Source organism: Saimiri boliviensis, chromosome 17, assembly GCF_048565385.1.
Source record: "Saimiri boliviensis isolate mSaiBol1 chromosome 17, mSaiBol1.pri, whole genome shotgun sequence".
Taxonomy (NCBI): domain Eukaryota; kingdom Metazoa; phylum Chordata; class Mammalia; order Primates; family Cebidae; genus Saimiri; species Saimiri boliviensis.
In genome coordinates, this window is record NC_133465.1 from 3,943,603 (window position 1) to 3,964,402 (window position 20,800).

The 20,800-nt window shown below is 37.2% G+C and overlaps 1 protein-coding gene across 10 annotated transcripts in view; it reads left to right on the forward strand.

The window, feature by feature from the left end:
- Window positions 1-20,800, forward strand: part of BCAS3 (BCAS3 microtubule associated cell migration factor) — a 661,861-nt gene that overhangs the window by 316,336 nt on the left and 324,725 nt on the right. For all 10 annotated transcript variants that reach the window (XR_012514509.1, XR_012514510.1, XM_039475903.2 and 7 more), the window contains 2 exons: window positions 1,542-1,707; window positions 3,828-3,928. Coding sequence is in view for 8 of the 10 variants with exons in the window: in XM_039475903.2 (XP_039331837.1) it covers window positions 1,542-1,707; window positions 3,828-3,928 (267 nt within the window). In the remaining 2 variants the exon portion in view is untranslated. The remainder of the gene's footprint in view (window positions 1-1,541; window positions 1,708-3,827; window positions 3,929-20,800) is intronic.

Below are 20,800 nucleotides of genomic sequence, written 5' to 3' on the forward strand. Positions count from 1 at the left end.
TGCAAGCCTTCCATTCCCTTATCCCATCTTTATTTTTTTTTTGTTACCTCCTTAGGTTTAATGATGCTATCGAAAGGACTTTTTGTTACTAGTTAAAACCTTCTGTGAAGCTCGATTTCAAATGCTTCTCCCTTCTGTTCTAATTACCTTTTTAACCTGCTACTCCTTTATGTTCCGCTGGCTGATCATTAGCCATTTTCTCAAATCAGCTGTAATTGATTCGCCTGACAGAGAGATAAGGTGACCCACCCAACATTCATGAGTGATTTTATATGCTCCTAGGTTTACTGTAAAACCCGAGAGAGAGAATTAAACCTGTTTTTGTAGTGAGTACATGTGTATTCCTTATAAAGTCAGTTGATTAGATCCACATTTAGCACCTGACTTCTCAAAGTATGGCTGAACTTCATTTACCACAGGGGCCAGTGATCCCATGGACAGAAAGAAGAGGATTTGGGGGAAGGGGATGCACATGCATATATGTGTATGTGTGTTGAATAGACTTTATTTTCTAAGGGAGCTTTAGGTTCACAGTCAAATGAGCAGAAGGTACAGAGATTTTCCATATATACCTTCTGTACCCACACATGCAAAGCCTTTTATCAGTATCCCCTACCCTGGTAGGTGTGTTTGAACTGATGAACCTCCATTGATACACCATATGTTTATTGTTTATTTTGAACCAGAAATTTAAGTTCTAAATTTAAGTTTTCTGAGAAAAAATAGATGAGACATTAGGATGATTTAGGAATACAATTAACCTTTCATGTGAGTCATTTGGTACATTCAGGGTAACTAAATCTTAGTCCATATGTTATTCCTTTTCAGTTAGTCCATTCCCTGCTATCATTCATTTTTCATAATGTGGGACAAATTACATTGTAAACAAATATAAAAGTCTATAAAGTCTTTTACTATATTAGGATTTGGGGCAGAGTCCTATCATTCTTGAAATAAGCTGCTTAAGATTGAAAATAGTCTGATATTATAGACATTTTCATATGTGAAAATGTCTAGCATGTACTTATACGAGGCAACCTTTAAGCAAGGAACAAGCACCATAAAAAATTCCTTTCGGCCGGGTGCGGTGGCTCATGCCTGTAATCCCAGCACTTTGGGAGGCCAAGGTGGGTGGATCACATGAGGTGAGGAATTTGAGACCAGCCTGACCAACATGTCGAAACCCCATCTCTACTAAAAATACTGAAATTAGCTGGGCATGGTAGCAGGTGCCTGTAATCCCAGCTACTTGGGAGGCTGAGGCGGGAGAATCGCTTGAACCTGGGAGGCAGAGGTTGCAGTGAGCTGAGATCGTGTCACTGTACTCCAGCCTGGGCAGCAAGAGTGAAACTCCATCTTAAAAAGGAAAAAAAAAAAAAAAAAGAGAAGAAAGAAAAGTTAGAAAAATTAAAAAATTCCTGTCTTTTTATTTTCTCTGAGTAGCCTCAAGAGGGAACTCTTAAGGTCATTAACTTGTAAAAATTATTCTGTGCTCCTTTTGTGCCATCATGACACATCGGGTTCTGTTTCTCTGTTTGTAGATCAGTCCAAACAAGTTGTAGTTGAGTCCCTGTACATTATCAGTTGCTACGGCACCTTAGTGGAGCACATGATGGAGCCACGACCCCTCAGCACTGCCCCCAAGATTAGTGATGACACTCCACTGGAAATGATGACATCGCCTCGAGCCAGCTGGACTCTGGTTAGGTAGTACCTCCTTTCTTTTTTTCTTTTTAACAGCTTCGTTAAGGGTATATAAGATTAAAAGTGTCCAGTTTGATAAGTTTTAACATGCATATAGCTGCGAAATCATCACCACAACTAACATGGCAAACATACTCATCACTCCCAAATGTTTCTTTGTGGCCCTTTGTAATCTCTCCTTCTTTTGCTCCTCTTTGTCTCTACAGATTAGTTTACAGTTTCTAGAATGTTATATAAATGGAATCATACAGTATGTAATTTTTTAAATCTCACTTTCATCTAGCAAAACAAGCAATACATCTTTTTTTTTTTTTTTTTTTTTTTTTTGAGACAGAGTCTCACTCTGCTGCTCAGGCTGAAGTGCAGTGGTCCAATCTCGGCTCACTGCAGTCTCCACCTCCCGGGTTCAAGTGATTCTCCTGCCTCAGCCTCCTGAGTAGCTGGGACCACAGGTGCCCGCCATCACACCTGGCTAATTTTTAGTAGAGATGGGGTTTCACCATGTTGGCAAGGCTGGTCTCGAACTCCTGACCTCAAGTGATCCACTCTCCTCTGCCTCCCAAAGTGCTGGGATTATAGGCCTGAGCACCTAGCCCTTTATTACTTTTTCATTTGACATAACTTACATACAATAAAATTAACCTATTAAAAGTAACTTTTCACAAAGTTGTGCCCTTATCACTGCAATCAATTCTTATCACCCTAAAAAGAAACCTCATACCCATTAACAGTCACTCCTTATTTTTCTCCAACCCATCATACCTAGGGAGCTGCCAGTTTACTTTCTCTATGGATTTTCCTACTCTTATTATTTCATATAAGTGGAATCATACAATAGGGGACCTTTTGTGTCTGGCTTCTTTCACTTAGCTTATTTTCAAGATCTATCCATGTTGTAGCATATATATAAGAGCTTTATTCCTTTTTATGGCTCCATAATACTCCATTATATGGTTATACCGCCTTTTGTTTATCCATTTATTAGTTGATGGATATTTCTACTTTTTACACTACTATTAAATAATGTTTCTGTGAACATTCATGTGCAGATTTTTGTGGGGACATGTTTTTTAATTGTCTTCTGAATGCACCTTGGAGAATACCTCTGTTTGAACTTCTTTCTCCTTGCACTTTTGTGTTAAATTTTCTCAGACTTGTACTTCCGCTATTTGCAATCTCATGCTCATTGAAAATAGAGAGTAACATTGAGATAGCCATTAAGGGGAATAGAAACTAATATAGATAGATTTGAAGGTTTCTCTGAAAGTGATTCTCTGAGATACAATGGTTAGCCCTTGTAGGAATGTTTATTAAGAATCAAAGTCCATATCAAAAGTACATAATGATTAGAATCTTTATAAGCTATAACCAAAAGGAAAAAATGGAACCTGGAATAAAACCTCTTTAATATAGTTCATCATCCAGGAGAGAAAAAATTGTTCCTGACACGTATGGAAGGAAACCCAAAAATGGATATGAAAATGATCCCTGTCCTTTTGACATTTTAAAATATTCTTATATTGATTTTTGGAGGCTCCAGCATTCTTTACAACTACTTTACTATGCTGGATTGACCTGATCAATATCTGATTTATCAAGCTTATTTAGGAGTTGGCAGATCTAATTAAAATTACTGCACTATCGTTGAAATAGTGACTTATTTCAGAACTCGGATGCTAATTTGATCTATAATAAGTTATCCATTTACACAGCTGTGTTTTATTAACCATTTTACCTACTTCATTTTATTTTAAAATATACACATATTTTAAGAATAGAAAGGTCAGAAATTACATAAATTAGAACTACTTAGTCATAACATTTGAATTTTACACCTGTTTAATCTTCTGAATGTCTTGCCTATCCTGTTGGAGGGTCTTCTGCTGTTAATCTCATATTGACTGCATGTTATTTGTATGAAAGACTGCCACCTTTTTATTTTTTCATAGCAGATGGCCTTGTGTTTCAGGTTTCAGCACATTCATTTTAATGATTACAAGTTTATTTTAATGATCACAAAAATAGTATGAGTTTAAGTCAGTGTTCATCAGTGATGACAGTCATGGTGATTTACATCCCATCTATTAAGCTTAAATATTAATATTCTTCTGCTGTTTCCTTAGAACCCCTCAGTGGAATGAATTGCAGCCACCATTTAACGCAAACCACCCTCTGCTCCTCGCTGCAGATGCAGTACAGTATTATCAGTTCCTGCTTGCTGGCCGTAAGTAGTTCAGATTTCTTTTTCCTTTCATATGGTCTATTCAGATTTCATCTTAAAATGCTAGCTTTTAAAGCAAACATTACCACTGGTCCATAGGCCATAGGCCTTCAATGATTAGTCTGAGGCAAATAAGATATTTAATACAAATATAAGCCATAAGCTTTAGTATACATTATGTCTCTGACTGCTTATATTCTGTACCTATGAAATATATTCCTGTAATGATAATAGTTAAGTTGATAGGTAATATCTGGAGGGCTCAAAAATTAAAACAAACACAAAAACAACTACCTGAAAATACTAGGATATAATAAAAATTTCATAAAGCTTGGGATCTAACATTAAAATTTAAAAAAAGCAAAACTTAGCATGGTTAAAAGTGCAACTGAGAAAATTATACCAGCAGGCTTTTCTTTTGGTAGAATTTTACTTGCAGTAATGAGGTAAAGATTTCAACTGTATTTGTTTGTTTGCTTACTTTTATATTTAAGCATTAACATTTGTAGAGACTGAACCAAGTTCATTGACCTAGATATGGCCTTTTTATATGGAAAGCATTTAAAGGCAATTTAATATTTATTATCCAGTTTGTGTTTATAGAATTAAAAATGGTTTACAATTATAATTCAGTTTTGTAGAGTAGACTGAATCCTTAATTTGATGGCTCTGAGTATTGCATGTTTTAAAGAAAATTCTTAAAAATCAACATTGACATGTTTTTAATGGAGCTTTGTTGTATTTAATGTATTTTCTTGCCTGGTGTATTAGAAAACATGAATTAAAATAGTTGTTGAATGATTTTATTTTTATCTTTATAATGTTTTATATATTATACTGGAAACAAATACTTTATAGACTTTGCTTTCAAGTTATAAAACTCCATAACTGTAATCAACGGTTGGCTGTCTTGCTCTCTCATATAGTTGTTGAGCTTCTTCTAGTGCATTTTTATTGAGTGCCTACTATGTGTGAGGCAGCTGTAATTTAAAGGTGATTAGTATATCACCTCTGTCCTCAATTAATTCACTGATTCAGAAGACAGATGTTTAATAATAAAGTAAAATAAAATGGGGTAGGTGTATCAGTGGAGGATTATAAATGGAACTGTGAGAGCAGTGACATGCGTTGCCTAAGGCATCACCGAAGGGTAATATGTAGTGGTTTTCAGATTGATTCAAGAAGCAGTGCGTATAGAAGTTGTTAGTTTCTAGATTTTTAAAGCATTTATTTAACTATCATATGAACTGGAAAAATACATGACATGAATATGATGTGAATTAAGAATCATGAGTACATTTTTCATTACTTCTCAAGGAGCAAAACTAATTGTTGAATTAAGCATAGTTGACTCTTTCAGAATTAATATTGGGTTTTGTTTTGTTATTTTGATACCTATTAAGTCTGTTTAATAGATATAACAAGTCTGAAATATTTACAAAAAATATTGGGGAAAAGATATAGCTATATCTATGTCTTAATTGTTTTTCATTCCAGTGATGGACCTTATTGACATTATACTATGGTTGATTTTAGCTGTCCTAAACACCTTTGTCTAATTCTCAGAATGACAAAAATCCCCAGGTGCATAATCTAAGAACCACCACTGTTGGCAGTAGTAAGCCATCACATGCTTTCAAGCATAGGAATGACACCATCAGAATTGTATTTTAGAAAGATCATTCTGGCAGCATTGCAGCAGGAAGTTGAGAGGAAGGGAATGGAGGCTAGGTGATCCTAGGGCAAGATGCGACTTTAAATCAGTGCTGTATTATCGAGAAGACAGGACAGACCTGTGAGATGTTGAAGAGTTGGCATAGAAAAGAATTAGAGGCTGGGCATGGGGGCTCACGCCTATAATCCTGGCACTTTGGGAGGTTGAGGCAGGCAGATTGCCTGAGCTCAGGAGTCTTGGACCAGCCTGGGCAACATGGCGAAACCTCGCACACACAAAAAAATCAGCTCGGTATGGTGGCGTCCACCTGTAGTCCCAGCTACTCAGGAGGCTGAGGCATGAGTGTTGCTTGAACCTGGGAAGTGAAGCTTGCAGTGAGCCAAGATGGTGCCACTGCACTCCCAGCCTGGGCGTCAAAGTGAAACTCTATCTTAAAAAAAGAGAATTTGAAACTAAGTAGTCACTAATTATTCTGTGGTTTCTAACAGCAGGTTCTTGAATAATGTCATTTTGTTTAACGTCAATTCTTTCTAAAGCTGATGAGAAAATATAATCACTCCCTGCCTGGGACCATTGCCTTTTCTGGAGTTTTTACGTTCTCCCCATGTCTTCATGGGTTTTCAGTGAGTACACAGGTTTTCTCCTTGATACCAAAGGTATGCATGTTAGGTTGATTGGCATGGCTAAATTGCGTCTCAGGCTGAGTGAGTATGGGCATGCGTGTGTGAGAGTGCCCTGCAATCAGATGGTCTCCTGTCTAGGGTTGGGTCCTGCCTTATACCCTGAGCTTCCAGGATATACGCTCTGTCCACCCGTAACTCTGAATGGGTGAATACAAATTATTGCAAAATAAAAATTCTTAAAATATATGGTAAATCACACAAATGCACAATAATATTAAAATTTTCACTTTGCAAATGTTTATTCCTTGATTTAACTAACCAGCACTTCAAGCTCCACTACTCAGTGATTCACTAAAAAATGAGTAAATAATTTTATTACTTGTTTTGATTAATCTTTATTAAATGTATATATAGCTCACGTTTATTTTGACGTTTAATATTAAAGCATTTGTGGTCTTTATTCAGGAGTTTACTAATGTTTTTGACCAGAACACAGTATGCCATAGGACCTTAACTCTTGTTTACATCAGTTAGCCAGTTGTAAAATTGGTTTTGTAATACTTCATTTCACTTAAAGTCACAGTTTGCATGAACTTATCAATGATGTTAAATGAGGACTTACTGTATAATGCATTCCATTTTAGACCTTTTGAGTTCCAGAGGGAATAATGTTGGGATAAAGATGAAAAGACCTGGGTTCTAGTTCTAAATCCAGCAATAACTTGATAAATGTAGGTATCAGTTATTATACTTGCTCTTATAGAGATATTATAATGATCAGTGAAGTGATGCTAAAGTCCTTTTTAAAACTGTAAAATAGTTTATACGTTTAAGCATTATTATAAGCTTTTGTTTCTTATCTCAGAAGAATGTATTTTCAAATGATAGACTTCTGGGACTTTTAGTACAATTAACAAAACTCTTTTTGTATTCAGCAGTAACAATGGAATACCTGGCCCAGGGATGGTGGCTCATGCCTGTAATCCTGGTACTTTGGGAGGCCAAGGTGGGAGGATTGTTTGAGGCCAGAAGTTCCAGACCATCCTGGGCAACATAGAGAGACCCTGTCTCTACCGAAAAAATTTTAAAATTAGCTGAGCATGATGATATTCACCTGTAGTCCCAGTTGCTCAGCAGGCTGATGTAGGAGGATCACTTGAGCCCAAGAATTTGAGGTTTCTGTGAGCTGTGATTACACCACTGCACTCTAGCCTGGGTGACAGAGCAAGATCCTGTCTCTTAAGTAAAAAAGAAAGGAATATCTATTCTGTCTATGTGATTCTGATCATACTGTCAGATAAAAAAATATCTTAGATAGTAATCATAATGCTTCTTTACATTGAGAATGGAAATACAGATGGACTTTATTTTAAAGGCAAGTTTTTGGCCTGGCGCAGTGGCTCACATCTGTAATTCCAGCATTTTGGGAGGTCAAGGTGGGTGGATCACGAAGTCAGGAGTTTGAGACCAGCCTGACCAACATGGTGAAACCCTGTCTCTACTAAAAATGCAAAAATTAGCTGGGCATGGTGGCACGTGCCTGTAATCCCAGCTACTCAGGAGACTGAGGGAGGAGAATCTCTTGAACCCTGGAGGAGGAGGTTACAGTGAGCCGAGATCACATCACTGCACTCCAGCCTGAGCAACAGAGCGAAACTCTGTCTCAATAATAATAATAATAATAATAATAATAATAATAAGTCAAGTTTTTTTTTTTTTTACATAAAGAATAACATATCTGATTGAGAATGCTGGACATGCTGGTATGTTACATGACTGAAGCAATGAAATATGCAAACCATGGACATTTGGGTCAGAGGAGTAAGGCTTAAAATACAATTGATAAAAGCAATACTAGGCCAGGTGTGGTGACTCATGGCTGTAATCCCAGCACTTTGGGAGGCCAAGGCAGGTGGATTGCTTGAGGCCAGGAGTTCAAGACCAGCCTGGCCAACATGACGAAACCCTGTCTCTACTAAAAATACAAAAATTAGCCAGGCCTTGTGGCACACCTGAAGTTCCAGCTGCTTGGGGGAGGCTGAAGCAGGAGAATCACTTGAGCCTGGGAGACAGAGGTTCAGTGAGCCAAGATGACCCTACTGCTCTCCTGCCTGGGTGACAGAGTTAGTGAGACTTCATCTCAAAAAAAAAAAATTGATTATATATATATATATGCAATACTGGTGCCACTTTCAAGAGAATGCCTTTACTTACCCATCTGTTACACACTTTCTGCAAGGTAAAGCCATTAAGCTCTACTCTCTCACTTTCTCCCAAATTTCCCTTACTCAAGCCATTTGGAAAGATACTACACCTCTTAAAACAAGTATATTTTACCTGGTGCCAGAAAGTTTTTGGTTTTCCTTAGCCATGTTGTAAATTACCTCATATTTCCCAACTTGAAGACTTTAATAAATGTTATTTTCAGATATAGTGATTTCTTGGTGTCATGGGAAATTGGTTCCAGAACCTCCCTCAGATACCAAAATCCACAGATGCTGAAGTCCCTGATGATGTATTATTTGCATGTGACCCACAGACATCCCCCTGTTTGCTTTAAGTTATCTTTAGATTACTTATGATACCTAATACAGTGTAAGTGCTACATAAATAGTTGTTACACAGTATTGTTTGGAAATGATGACAAGAAAAAATTGTACATCTGTTCAGTACAGACACAACCATCTTTTTCTTTCATGGAATATTTTCAACCTGTGGTTGGTTAAACCAATAGATGTGGAACCAGGGATATGGAAGGCTAACTGTATAACTTTTTAGTAGAACTCTAATATACACTTCACAAATGTTGCAAGCTTTTTTTTTTTTTTTTTTTTTTGTATTTGGATCTGTGGATCAAATGAAGCAGACCTGTACAAACTCCAGGAATTATAATAATAGTAGACAAAGAATGATTTAAATGGAAATGGGAAAGAGACTTTGTCTCAGTGATAAGAGAGTAGGAGAGCAGGATGTTTAGCAAGGAATCTCCACTCCCCTTCCAGCCCGGTAATCATAATAAATACACTGCTAGTTGATAAACAAAGTTCTGTGTATGTGGCAAAAACAAAGTTCTGTATATGTGGCAAAAAGGGTGGCTTTTAGTGGAAGGAAAGGGGAACCAGCCCCAAACACTAAACACTTCTTAGGTAACCTTAACATAAAATACGTAAAATCTCGAAATTCTGTATTCTTAAATTGTAGTAACATTTCCTACCTATATTAATTGAGTGAAATGACCAGAATTAATCAATTTTTATTTTTATTGAGGAATTTTGCTGATACCCCAAATTGAGGAATTTTGGTTTATTGTAAATTAGATCATACTGCAGTGCTCCATACAGAGACCACTGTAGAAGCACAGATGATTTCTCTGTTATTAGGTGGAACCATATGAAATTGGCATTTTTAATGAGTTTTTTAAAAGTCTGATATTCCAGCAGTTTCGTAGATTAACTTATATATGCAAACTAAATATATAGATGGTAATCTAATCTTTCTGTTTAACTCAGTAAAGGTAACAGTCAAGAATTTATAATGCAAAAGATGTTTTGTCTTGGTCAAAGAAATGTTGGGCATAGTTTATAAAAAGATGACAGCAGAGGACATTAGTGATTTTTGTGTTAGCACTTTCTTTACTCCCTTTAAAATAAAAATTACTTACTATATTGCCTTCTAACGTAGGCATTATATTTCAGAGTACCTTTGCCAAAAATGAAGCTGAACCATATAACATATCAGTAAATACCAGCCAGCTTTGAATATGATCCCAAAGTAGACAATAACTTTTTCTTCAGTCTGCTGTAGAGCTTCCAATTTGTAAATTAAAAACAGAGCTTACTGAGTTGACTTAGGAAAGCCTATTTAAGGGAAAAATATTGTTTCCTCCTTTTCTTTCAGGTAATTTAGCAGCAACAGTATTTTTTCTTTTTCTTTCTTTTTTTTTTTTTTTGAGACGGAGTCTCGCTTGGTCGCCCAGGCTGGAGTGCTGTGGTGCTATCTTGGCTCACTGCAACTTCTGCCTCCTGGGTTCAAGTGATTCTCTTGCCTCAGCCTCCCAAATAGCTAGGATTATAGGCATGCACCACCACGGCTGGCTAATTTTTTTGTATTTTTAGTAGAGATGGGCTTTCACTATGTTAGCCAGGATGGTCTCAATCTCCTGACCTCGTGATTCGCCTGCCTTGGCCTCCCAAAGTGCTGGGATTACAGGCGTCAGCCACCATGCCTGGCTCTCAGCAACAATATTTTTAAGTTGTGGACATTAACAAGCTTTGTGGCAGAGTGGGTTTCAGAGTTTGGACTTCTTTCCAGATCAGTCTGTGGGTATGTGAGAAGTTCCTCTGTAAGCTTACTGAGTTTTATTTGTAATAGAAATATACATTCATTCAACAAAAATATAGCTTTCATATACAACAGAAAGGTGACTAGGATCCATAGTACTTCCCTGTGTATTATTGGGATTATACTTGGTTTCTTCTAACTTTAAAAAGAATTTGAGAAAGATGGAGAGGATATTTTATATATTTCAATTTGATTTCAAATTTTGGAGAGATACAGTGTTCTCTTAGTTTCATTGACTATTTCTTGAGGTTCCAGTTGAGTAGTAGCTTCACAACAAGATGGAATAACAGGGGTCAGATTTATTTTTCTGCATGTAACAACAACAGAAACAAAAATCATATATGAAACATCTGTTTTCAAGTCATCTGATATCAGGGAATGAAGGACAGTGATCCCTGAGAGATGGGAAACAAATGAGACAAGCCCTGCACTTGCCTCAGTTTATTGTCTTTGGAGTTTCAAGGCTGTGTCACGGTGAGGGAGAAAGCAAGTGGAACCCAGAGGACTCCCTGAGTTGAGGAGACAGACCTGAGAGTCCGATAAGACCAAAGAAGAACGGGTGTCGGCAAATGACCACGTGCTTATTGTAAATAAAGCTTTATTGGATCATAGCCACACCATTTCATTTATATCTTATAATCCCAGAGTTGAGTAATAGTAACTGAGACCATACGACCCACCAAGCCAAAAATACTTACTGTTTTCAAACCCTGACCTAGAATTTGTTGGATAGGGTATCAGGGGAGATCTTCATGGAGAAAAAATGCTGAAGACTGACAAGGGCCCTTTTTCAGTATTCAAGAGAATACTGGTGGCTGTGAAGAAGCTGTCTGCAGTCTAGGAAGCAACCATCTAAGTGTCTCAGAGGGCACGATGGTGGCACAGAGTCAGGACCAGTGACACTAAAACAGTTATTATGACTATATTCCATATGTTCAAAATGTTAAGTAGATATAAAAATATAATAAATAGATACTTAGACCTAAATATAAAAAGACTTCTAGATGTGAAAACCATAATGTGTGAGGAGAAAGCTTTATTGTATAAGATTGAATATAGATTATAAATTGCAGAAAAGTAATCCCAGAACTTTGGGAGGCCAAAGTGGAAGGAATGCTTGAGGCCAGGAGTTCAACACCAGCCCTATTTCTACAGAAAAAATTTGAAAAATTAGCCGGGTATGGTGCTGCATGCCCGTAATCCCAACTATTCAGGAGGCTGAGGCAGGAACATTGCTTGAGCCCAGGAGGTCAAGGCTGCAATGACACATGATTCTGTCACTGCACTCCAGGCTAGGCAACAGAGCAAGACCCTGCATCAGAAAAAAATTAAATTAGGCTGGGTGCAGTGGTTCACACCTGTAATCCCAGCACTTTGGGAGGCCGAGGCAGGCAGATTACCTGAGGTTGGGAGTTCAAGACCAGCCTGACCAACATGGAGCAACCCTGTTTCTACCAAAAATACAAAATTAGCTGGACGTGGTGGCACATGCTACTTGGGAGGCTGAGGCAGAAGAATTGCTTGAACCTGGGAGGCGGAGGTTATGGTGAGCCGAGATTGCGCCATTGCACTCTAGCCTGGGCAACAAGAGCAAAAGTCTGTCTAAAAAAGTTTTAATTAATTAATTAAATAAATAAGTTGCAGAAAAAAAGATTAGTGAACTTGAAGATAGCGCAGGACGAAGTATCTAAAATGAAACACAGAAAGAAAATAATTTTAAAAGAGTATCACTGAACTGTGGGAAAATAGATAATAGTAATCAGAGTTTCTGAAGAAGGAGTGGTGGGACAGAAATAATAGCCAAACATTTCCAAATTGGATATAAACTATAAAACTGCAGATAGAACAAGGTCAGTAAACCTAAAGAAAGGCATACCAAAGTGTATTATTTTTATTTATTTTTTGAGTCAGAGGAGTTTTACCCTTGTTGTCCAGGCTGGAGTACAATGGCATGATCTCAGCTCACAGCAACCTCTGTCTCCCGGGTTCAAGCGATTCTCTTGCCTCAGCCTCCCAAGTAGCTGGGATTACAGGCATGCACCACCATAGCCAGCTAATTTTGTATTTTTAGTAGAGACAGGGTTTTCCATGTTGGTTAGGCTAGTCTCAAACCCCTGACCTTGGGTGATACACCTGCCTTGGCCTCCCAAAATGCTGGGATTACAGGCGTCAACCACCATGCCCAGCCCCAGAGTGTATTATAATCAATTTGCTCAAAATCATTGACAAAGAGAAAAAAAAATCTTAAAAGGAGCCAGAGGAAAAGACATGTTACACACCAAGGAGCAAAGATAAGCAGATTTTTTTTTTTAAGTGTGGAAAGAAAATAACCATCAACCTAGAATTCTGTACTGCCTTTGACCCCTAAATCTCTGAAGACAGCAGAATTTTTTAAATTTCAGATATATGAAAGCTTAAAGTATTTATCAGCTGTAGACAGCTTCATATGAAATGTTAAAGGGAGTCTTAGAAGAAAATTACATCAGCACAAAAGGAATTAAGAGCACTGGGAATGGTGGGAAAACATAGGTAAAAGGGTGAGATATTTTTCTAATTTGTAAAAATGTAAATAATTAAAACTTAAAATATAGTTGACTTGTTTTAAAATATTGACTGTTAACAGAAAAAAAGGCATATTGTTCTTAATGTATATGTGTGTGTATATATATGTATGTTTCTATATGTACGTGTGTACACAGCAGCATAAACTCCAGAGTGGTGGGAAATGAAACTATACTATCAGATTTTTATAATATATGTGAGTTTGTTAATATTACCTGAAGGTAAACTGTGATAAGTTAAAGATGTACATAATGGACTCAAAAGCAACTACTAAAATAGCAAAAACAAAATGTTGTATTTAATATGCCAACAAAGGAAATAAGATGGAAACAAGCAAGAGGATGTAATTCTAACCATGTCAATACTCATTAGTTATAAATGGTCAAACATTCTAATAAAAAGTGAGATTGTCAAATTAGTTTTAAAAAGTAAGTTCTAGCTATATGCTACTTATAAGAACTTTAAACTTGGAATTGCTACATTAATGTTAGACTAGGTAGGACACTTCACCCAACCACAGAATACAGACTCTTTTCAAGTACGCAGGAAACATTGACCAAAATTGAGAATCTTCTTGGCTCTAAAACAAGTCTCAATAAGTTTAAAAAGTTTTAAGTCATACGAAGTATATTCTGTAAGAAATGAATTACAGAAATATTTTTGGAAAGTGCACAAATATTTGGAAACAAACACACTTTTAAATAGTTTAAATGATTCAGAAAATAAATCTAAAGGGAAATAAATTATTTTTAACTGAATGACATTGAGATCAGAATATATCCATATCTTTGACAACTACTCAGTTTTTTTAAAAAGTAGATCAAGCTATTATACTTGGGACACATTTGATGACCCTCAAGAAAATTATTCTGAGTGAAAAAAGCCCATCTCCAAAGTTTCCACACTGCATGATTTCATTTATGTAACATTCTCAAAATGACAAAATAATAAAGATCAACAATAGAATAGTGGTGACCAGGGCTTAGGGATCGGGTGGGAGAGAAGCAGGTGAATGTACCTGTATAGAATTATTACAAGGTAGATCTTTGTGGTGATAGGACAGTTCTGTTTCTTGATTGTAGTGGAGGTTACACCAATTTATACATGTGATAAAATTGAATAGCCCCCCACACACATAAAATGAGTGTAAAACTGTATATGTAAATTTCATTATATCTGAATAAAGTCTCTGGATTGTATCAATGGTGATTTTCTGATTTTGCAACTGAGTGGTGGGTACACAGAGCATCACTGTACTATTTTGCAACTTTTTGTCAATCTTTAATAATTTCAAAATAAAAACTTTTTTCTTTTAATGGCAACAGGGTCTCACTCTATCACTCAGACTGGAGTGTAGTATCTCAATCATGGTTCACTGTGCCCTCCAGCTCCTGAACTTAAGTGATCCTCCTGCCTCAGCCTCCTGAGTACCTGGAACTACAGGCTTGCACCATCATGCCTGGCTAATTCAGAATAAAAAGTTTAAAGAAAAACAGGAAAATTTATGGAGTGGCCCTAAATCCATACTCAGGGGAAAATTATAGGGCTAAATGTTTATATTATAAAGGGAAGAGATCTGAAATCAGTGACCTTAGCTTCCACATTAAGAAACTAGACAAAGCCAAGCAAAATAAAGCAAAACAGAAAATAGAGGGAAAAAAGGAAACAATAAAGATCAGAGTGTAAATCAGTGAAACAGAAAACAAAAACAATGAAGAAAAAGCTGTGCAACTATGCTGGGCCTTTCTTCTGCTTGGGGTTAATAGGATTCTTGGGTCTGTAGATTTATCGTTTTCATCAAATTTGGAAATTTTTTTTTGGACAGAATCTCACTCTGTTGCCCAGGCTGGAGTGCAGTGGCACGATCTTGGCTCACTGCAACCTCCACTTCCTGTGTTCTCGTGATTCTCCTGCCTCAGCCTCCCAAGTAGCTCGAACTACAGGCGCGTGCCACCATGCCCAGCTAATTTTTGTACTTTCAGTAGTGATGGGGTTTCATCATGTTAGCCAGGATGGTCTTAATCTCCTGACCTTGTGATCCACCCACCTCGGCCTCCCAAAGCTCTGGGATTACAGGCATGAGCCACCGTGCCCAGTCCCAAATTTGGAAATTTGTATACAGCTGTATGTTCACATATTTTTTTCTTTCACCATCTCTGTCATTTTCCCTCTTTTGGACTCCAGTTTTATTTATGTTGACCACTGCTACTTTCCCAGCTCACTGATACTTGGTGAAGATTTTCTCATTGTTAATTTCCTCTCTGTTTGGTTGTATATAGGTTGTAATTCTGTATCTGAAAGTATATTAATTCTTTTTCTTTGTGTTAATTTCATTCCATGTATTTTACATTTCAGATACCATATTTTAATCTCTTGAAGTTCCATTTGGATCTTCTTTATATCTTTAATTTCCTCTTCCTTAACTACATGTTTGACCACGTGGAATCTTATGGAACATGTTAGAAGGCAGCAGATGAAAGTGAAAGCAAGTAATTAGAAGGAAAAGCAACTAGTGCAGAATTTTATGTGATGGAAGTCATGAAACAATGCTTTGGGAATTAGAAAAGAGGATCATGAGTTGAATTAATCATTCTAAAAGGTCTTACTGGAACCTGACCTTAAATAGTAGTGTTCCTTTTACAAAATCTTAGTTTTTATTGTACTGAAGATAACTAAGTCTGTTGTGAGTTTCTTTTTTTGTTTTTTTCTTTTTCTTTCTTTTTTTTTTTTTTTTTTTTTTGAGACAGGGTTTCTCTCCCATTTCCCAGGCTGGAGGTGCAGTGGCACACTCTTGGCTCACTACAACCTCCACCTCCCAGGCCAAGTGATCCTCCTGCCTCAGCCTCCCAAATAGCTGGGACTCCAGGGGTGTGCCACCATGCCTGGATAATTTTTTTATTTTTAGTAGAGACAGGGTTTCACCATGTTGGCTAGGCTGGTCTTGAACTCCAGATCTCAAGTGATCTGCCTGCCTAGGCTTCCCAAAGTGATGGGATTACAGGCATGAGCCACCATGCCTGGCCTGTTGTGAGTTTCTTTTGAATAGCTGGGCTGTCTGTTGATTTATATGCTTTAAGAAATATGATTGTTTTACTAATCTCTTAGACTTCACTTACATTTTTATTTTGGCATTTACAGACAATAAAGCAGACAGTATTTAAAAGTAGTATTGAGCTTTAGTAGAGAAGTACTAAAATCAGAAGTCAGCAACATGATTAAGGTTAAATTCTAAGGATCTTGATTCCCAACCATATGTACTGCTGGCATATAAACCACAACATTGAAACTAGAAAAGAGCCAGTAGTTTTCATTCTAATATAAAGTCACACATTTGGATTTAGAATGAAGTCATTTAAAAATATTTTACTATCCTATTGTTTCTTTAGTTTTGCAGTCCAGTGGTGATATGTTTTGTGTATGTTGCTGTTATCAACTCCACTCCCTGCTGCTTATAAAAGGGACAGTGATACAAAAAGTCTAAGAAATTATTGGTGTTTTCTACCGTGGATATTGTCAGTGTCCTGGAAAAGCAATTAAATATGCAGCAGTTTTTTTTTATGAGCTGCTCCTTTTCAAATGTCACATTAGATTTAACCTAACATCCTGGATTGCATTGCTGTTGTGGTATGTGTACTGTACATGGTGGAGGTACTCAACAATATTTCCTTGCATTGTCCATAATAAATATTTGCCCAGGACTGGATAGGGGTGGAAGGGGAAGAAAGAAATGTTTTTCTCTTGTAGAGGAAACTTGTAATGTAGGGCTTATTTAAAGAGTGTTTATAGTCCATTGTTGTCCATAGGGTGTGTCATACTGCTCTATCCAGGCTTGAAACTCTGGGATAGTTAAAATTTTACTTATTTATACTTAGACTTCTCAGTTGACATATATCCTTCCATAGAGAAATGATTTCATTAAAACAGTGATTTTCTTTAAGAAACTAAATATTTGAGGCATTCAGACCCTGAATTTACCCACATGTATGTTTTCTAACTTGGGGAGCATTATGAAATTAAAGTTTCTTTTTCAATGAAAAGATGTCAAGTAGTTAAATGAAAGTACCATCAACAATCTGCAAATGTTATAAATGATGAACTTAGAGTTTCTAGTAGATTTCCCTTTTGCCTTTGTGTTCATTGGTTACATACTTCTCCATGTCTTCACATAGATCTTCAGACTTCTGGAATAGAATTCGTTGAGTTTTTCTGTCATTGCTGGTCTTGAGATGTTTAAACATTAAAAGTTCTTTCTGTTATAACCTAATTATCCATACCCTATTCTGAAGTGAATCTTGGCATTTTCTATCATTTGCTTTAGTATTTACCAGTTGGGAAAAAAAAAAATTGTAGATGTCATACCATCATCCTGTCCTAATTCTTCTTTTGGCCGGGGGGAGACAGGGTCTCACTCTGTTGCCCCCAGGCTGGAGTGCAGTGGCATGATCACAGATAACTGCAGCCTCTATCTCCCAGGCTCAGGCCATGCTCTTGCCTCAGACTCCTAAGTAGCTGGGACTACTAGGCCACCATGCCTGGCTAATTTTTGTATTTTTTGTAGAGATGAGGTTTCGCCATGTTGCCTAGGCTGGTCTCAAACTCTTGGGCTCAAGGCCAGGGTCGATCCACCCACCTCAGCTTCCCAAAGTGCTCGGTATACAGGCATGCGCCACCACACCTGGCCCTGTCATAATTGTTCCTTTTTTTTTTCAGATGGAGTCTCACTGTCACCAGACTGGAGTGCAGTGGCATGATCTTGGCTCACTGCAACCTCTGACTTCCTGGTTCAAGTGATTCTCCTTCCGCAGCCTCCTGAGTAGCTGGGATTACAGGCACATGCCACCACACCCAGCTAAATTTTTGTGTTTTCAGTAGATGGGATTTCATCGTGTTGGTTAGGATGGTCTCAATCTCCTGACCTGATGATCCGCCCACTTTGGCCTCCCACAGTGCTGGTACTGTAGGCGTGAGCCACCACACCTGGCCCTGTCGTAAGTGTTCTTAATATCAAAGTGAAACAAGAGGAATGTCTCTATAAAGGGCTGCTTTTTACTTTTTAATGTCTTTATTTTACAAAATTCTATGCGATGGTGGTATCTCGGTGTTCGTTCATATTGTTATATGACTTGCTATTTTTCAGATACAGTTGAGAGTATTTTTTCCATTCAAGCTAGTCATATTTGTTATATTGGATTGAAAGATTTGACTGGGCTAAGACATTGATTCTGATAGATTAAAGAAAAAGCATCTACTGGTCATAAAGCCTGTAGGCTATCAGAACTCTGCTCCTGATGCCATTTATTCTATCTCACCTAAAGAATCTTAAGCTTAAGATTCTTTACATGCAGATGCTGATATTCCTGAATGTGTGTTTTGATGATTGCATAGTGGGGATAGGGGATGCAGCATTTGAATATATGTTTGCCCTTTTCTCCAAAAAATGAGGAACCAAAATAGAATGGTCTGTCTCTGCTTACCTGCTGTAATGTAATGGGTTGATATTGGCAGGAGCTTGTGGGTTGATGTGGCATCACTTCCATCACTAGGGTTAATTGCTAATAAATGACTGATTAGGAACTTAGGAGGAAAGCTACAACTGTCTGCTGTCTTAGTTGTAACAGGAATTCTGGCACCGTTTCAGGGTCACTATTTGTATTTGTCTATCAGAGTTGCAATACACTTGTTTCTCTCAGTTTAAGCCTTCTCTATAGAATTTCTGTCAATTGTTTGACTCCATTAAGTGTGCGGAGGAAATAAAAGCCTGAATGACCAATCCACCAGGGGCTATGGATAGACCCTTTCTTTGTCCATACTCAGAGCACTGCATTAGATCTCATTATCCATTTATAATAAGTGACCTCTGCCCCCTGGGTCATCGAAAAATATTCAGTGTGCTTTACTGACACATAGGGCACCTTTCTCAGCAGACATATGAAACAATGGGACGTCTGGCAGTCTGGAGAACTAGTATACATTGCAGGTTTTTAAATAAATACACAGCCTTGTGCCAAATTACTCTTCTAATTTTTTTTTCTCTGCTCTTAACATGGTTTATAAATGGGCCAAGGGCATCCTAATGTCTGGAAAATAAATGTATTCCTTATATCTTTTCTTTCGTATTCTTCTAGTTTTAAAAAAAATTGCCATGTTTTTCCATTGTATTTTCTAGAAATGATTTCCCCTGATTTTGCATTTCCTGATATAGTACTATAGAAAGCCTTGGGTATAGTGAATGGAGAGAGTTACCGTCTTTGGAAAGTGTTTGCCAAATCTGCTCGGGATGGCCCTGGAGGTTATCTGTGACATGCTCAAAACCTGTCTTCTTCTGGCCCTCTGTTCTACCCAAACTGGTAGTGACCAACCTGGAAAAGGATTGGACCCTTCTTTGGTCACCGTAGTCCACACTTCTTCTGTGGTATAAATGTGGATCACCTGCCAGAATGCTCTGCATATCTACTGGTTCTGTCTCCAGCTCCCAAGATGGAAAGTAAGAAAACTGTCATGTCCAGAGCTTTACAAGTGTCAGCTGAAGGGCAGCCTTCCACGAGTTGGAGTCTTGACCACCAGTAACTAACTGTGTGGCCTTAGTACAGTGCCTATGTTATATACTGATAGAAATCAGTCATTTACTTCAAATATGTTGGGACAAGAAAAATAAAAGACTGAGAAATACTTATTTTGCAAGTCATATGAAGAACGTTAAGAGTGCAAACTAAAATTTTAACTTATACTTTATTTTAATAAAGTATTTAAAATACATTTATGAAGTGTAAAAATTATTTTATAAAGTACTTTTAAAAGTTTAAGATGCAGGCTTTGTATTAACAAAGCCATATTCCTCTTAGAGCTTACTAATGTTGTATTTATTGTTACATATACTGGCTTGTTTATTAAAAATACATGAGATACACAGAAATTTGAAGAAACTCAGTTTATTATAATAAATCAGCTGCCACCCTGTCCAGGAGACCCAGGGGTTTTATTACAACAGAATGGTCTTCCTGTTAAGTGATGTACTACTGCATGCTCTCAGATACTGGAATACAGAGGTGTTATCTCCATAGGAATGACCGTTGCATCCATGCAAAGGTTTTCCTCTCCAAACGAGTTATGGAAAACCTTATAGTTGTTAGAACTCTCTCTATGACAAGAATTAATATATTAACTGGATTATAGCACTCTTTGACAAATTGCTTACTAAATACATCAAAATTGATTGGACTCTCTTTATTTGAATTGACAAATGGCTGCATTAGGAGAAGGAGGGAAATCCATTAATTATAGCTGCTCTCTACCGTAGGAAATGTAATCATATAAATATAGATTTTGCTAAAACAAAAATGTCTTCTTTATGGCAGTGTTGTTTATATGCATATCTACATCTCTTTGCCATTAATAGAAGGCCTGTGCCTACCTACCATCTTTTAAATAGTAAAAAAATTAATTTCTGTGGTGTTAAAAGATGTGTTCTACTCTCTCCTGATTACACAGTCATTTTTAAATATTCCAGAACATACCAGCAAAACCCTGTAGCTCAGCCTTTCTACTCAATTTTCAATTGCACCTCTATATATCCATCTTGTGCTTGTATGTTCATGTGATTTCCCAGATAACCTTACAGATTTGCAACTGTTCCAGTGTAACAGGGCCTTTACTCAGGAAACAGGAAATCCCGAC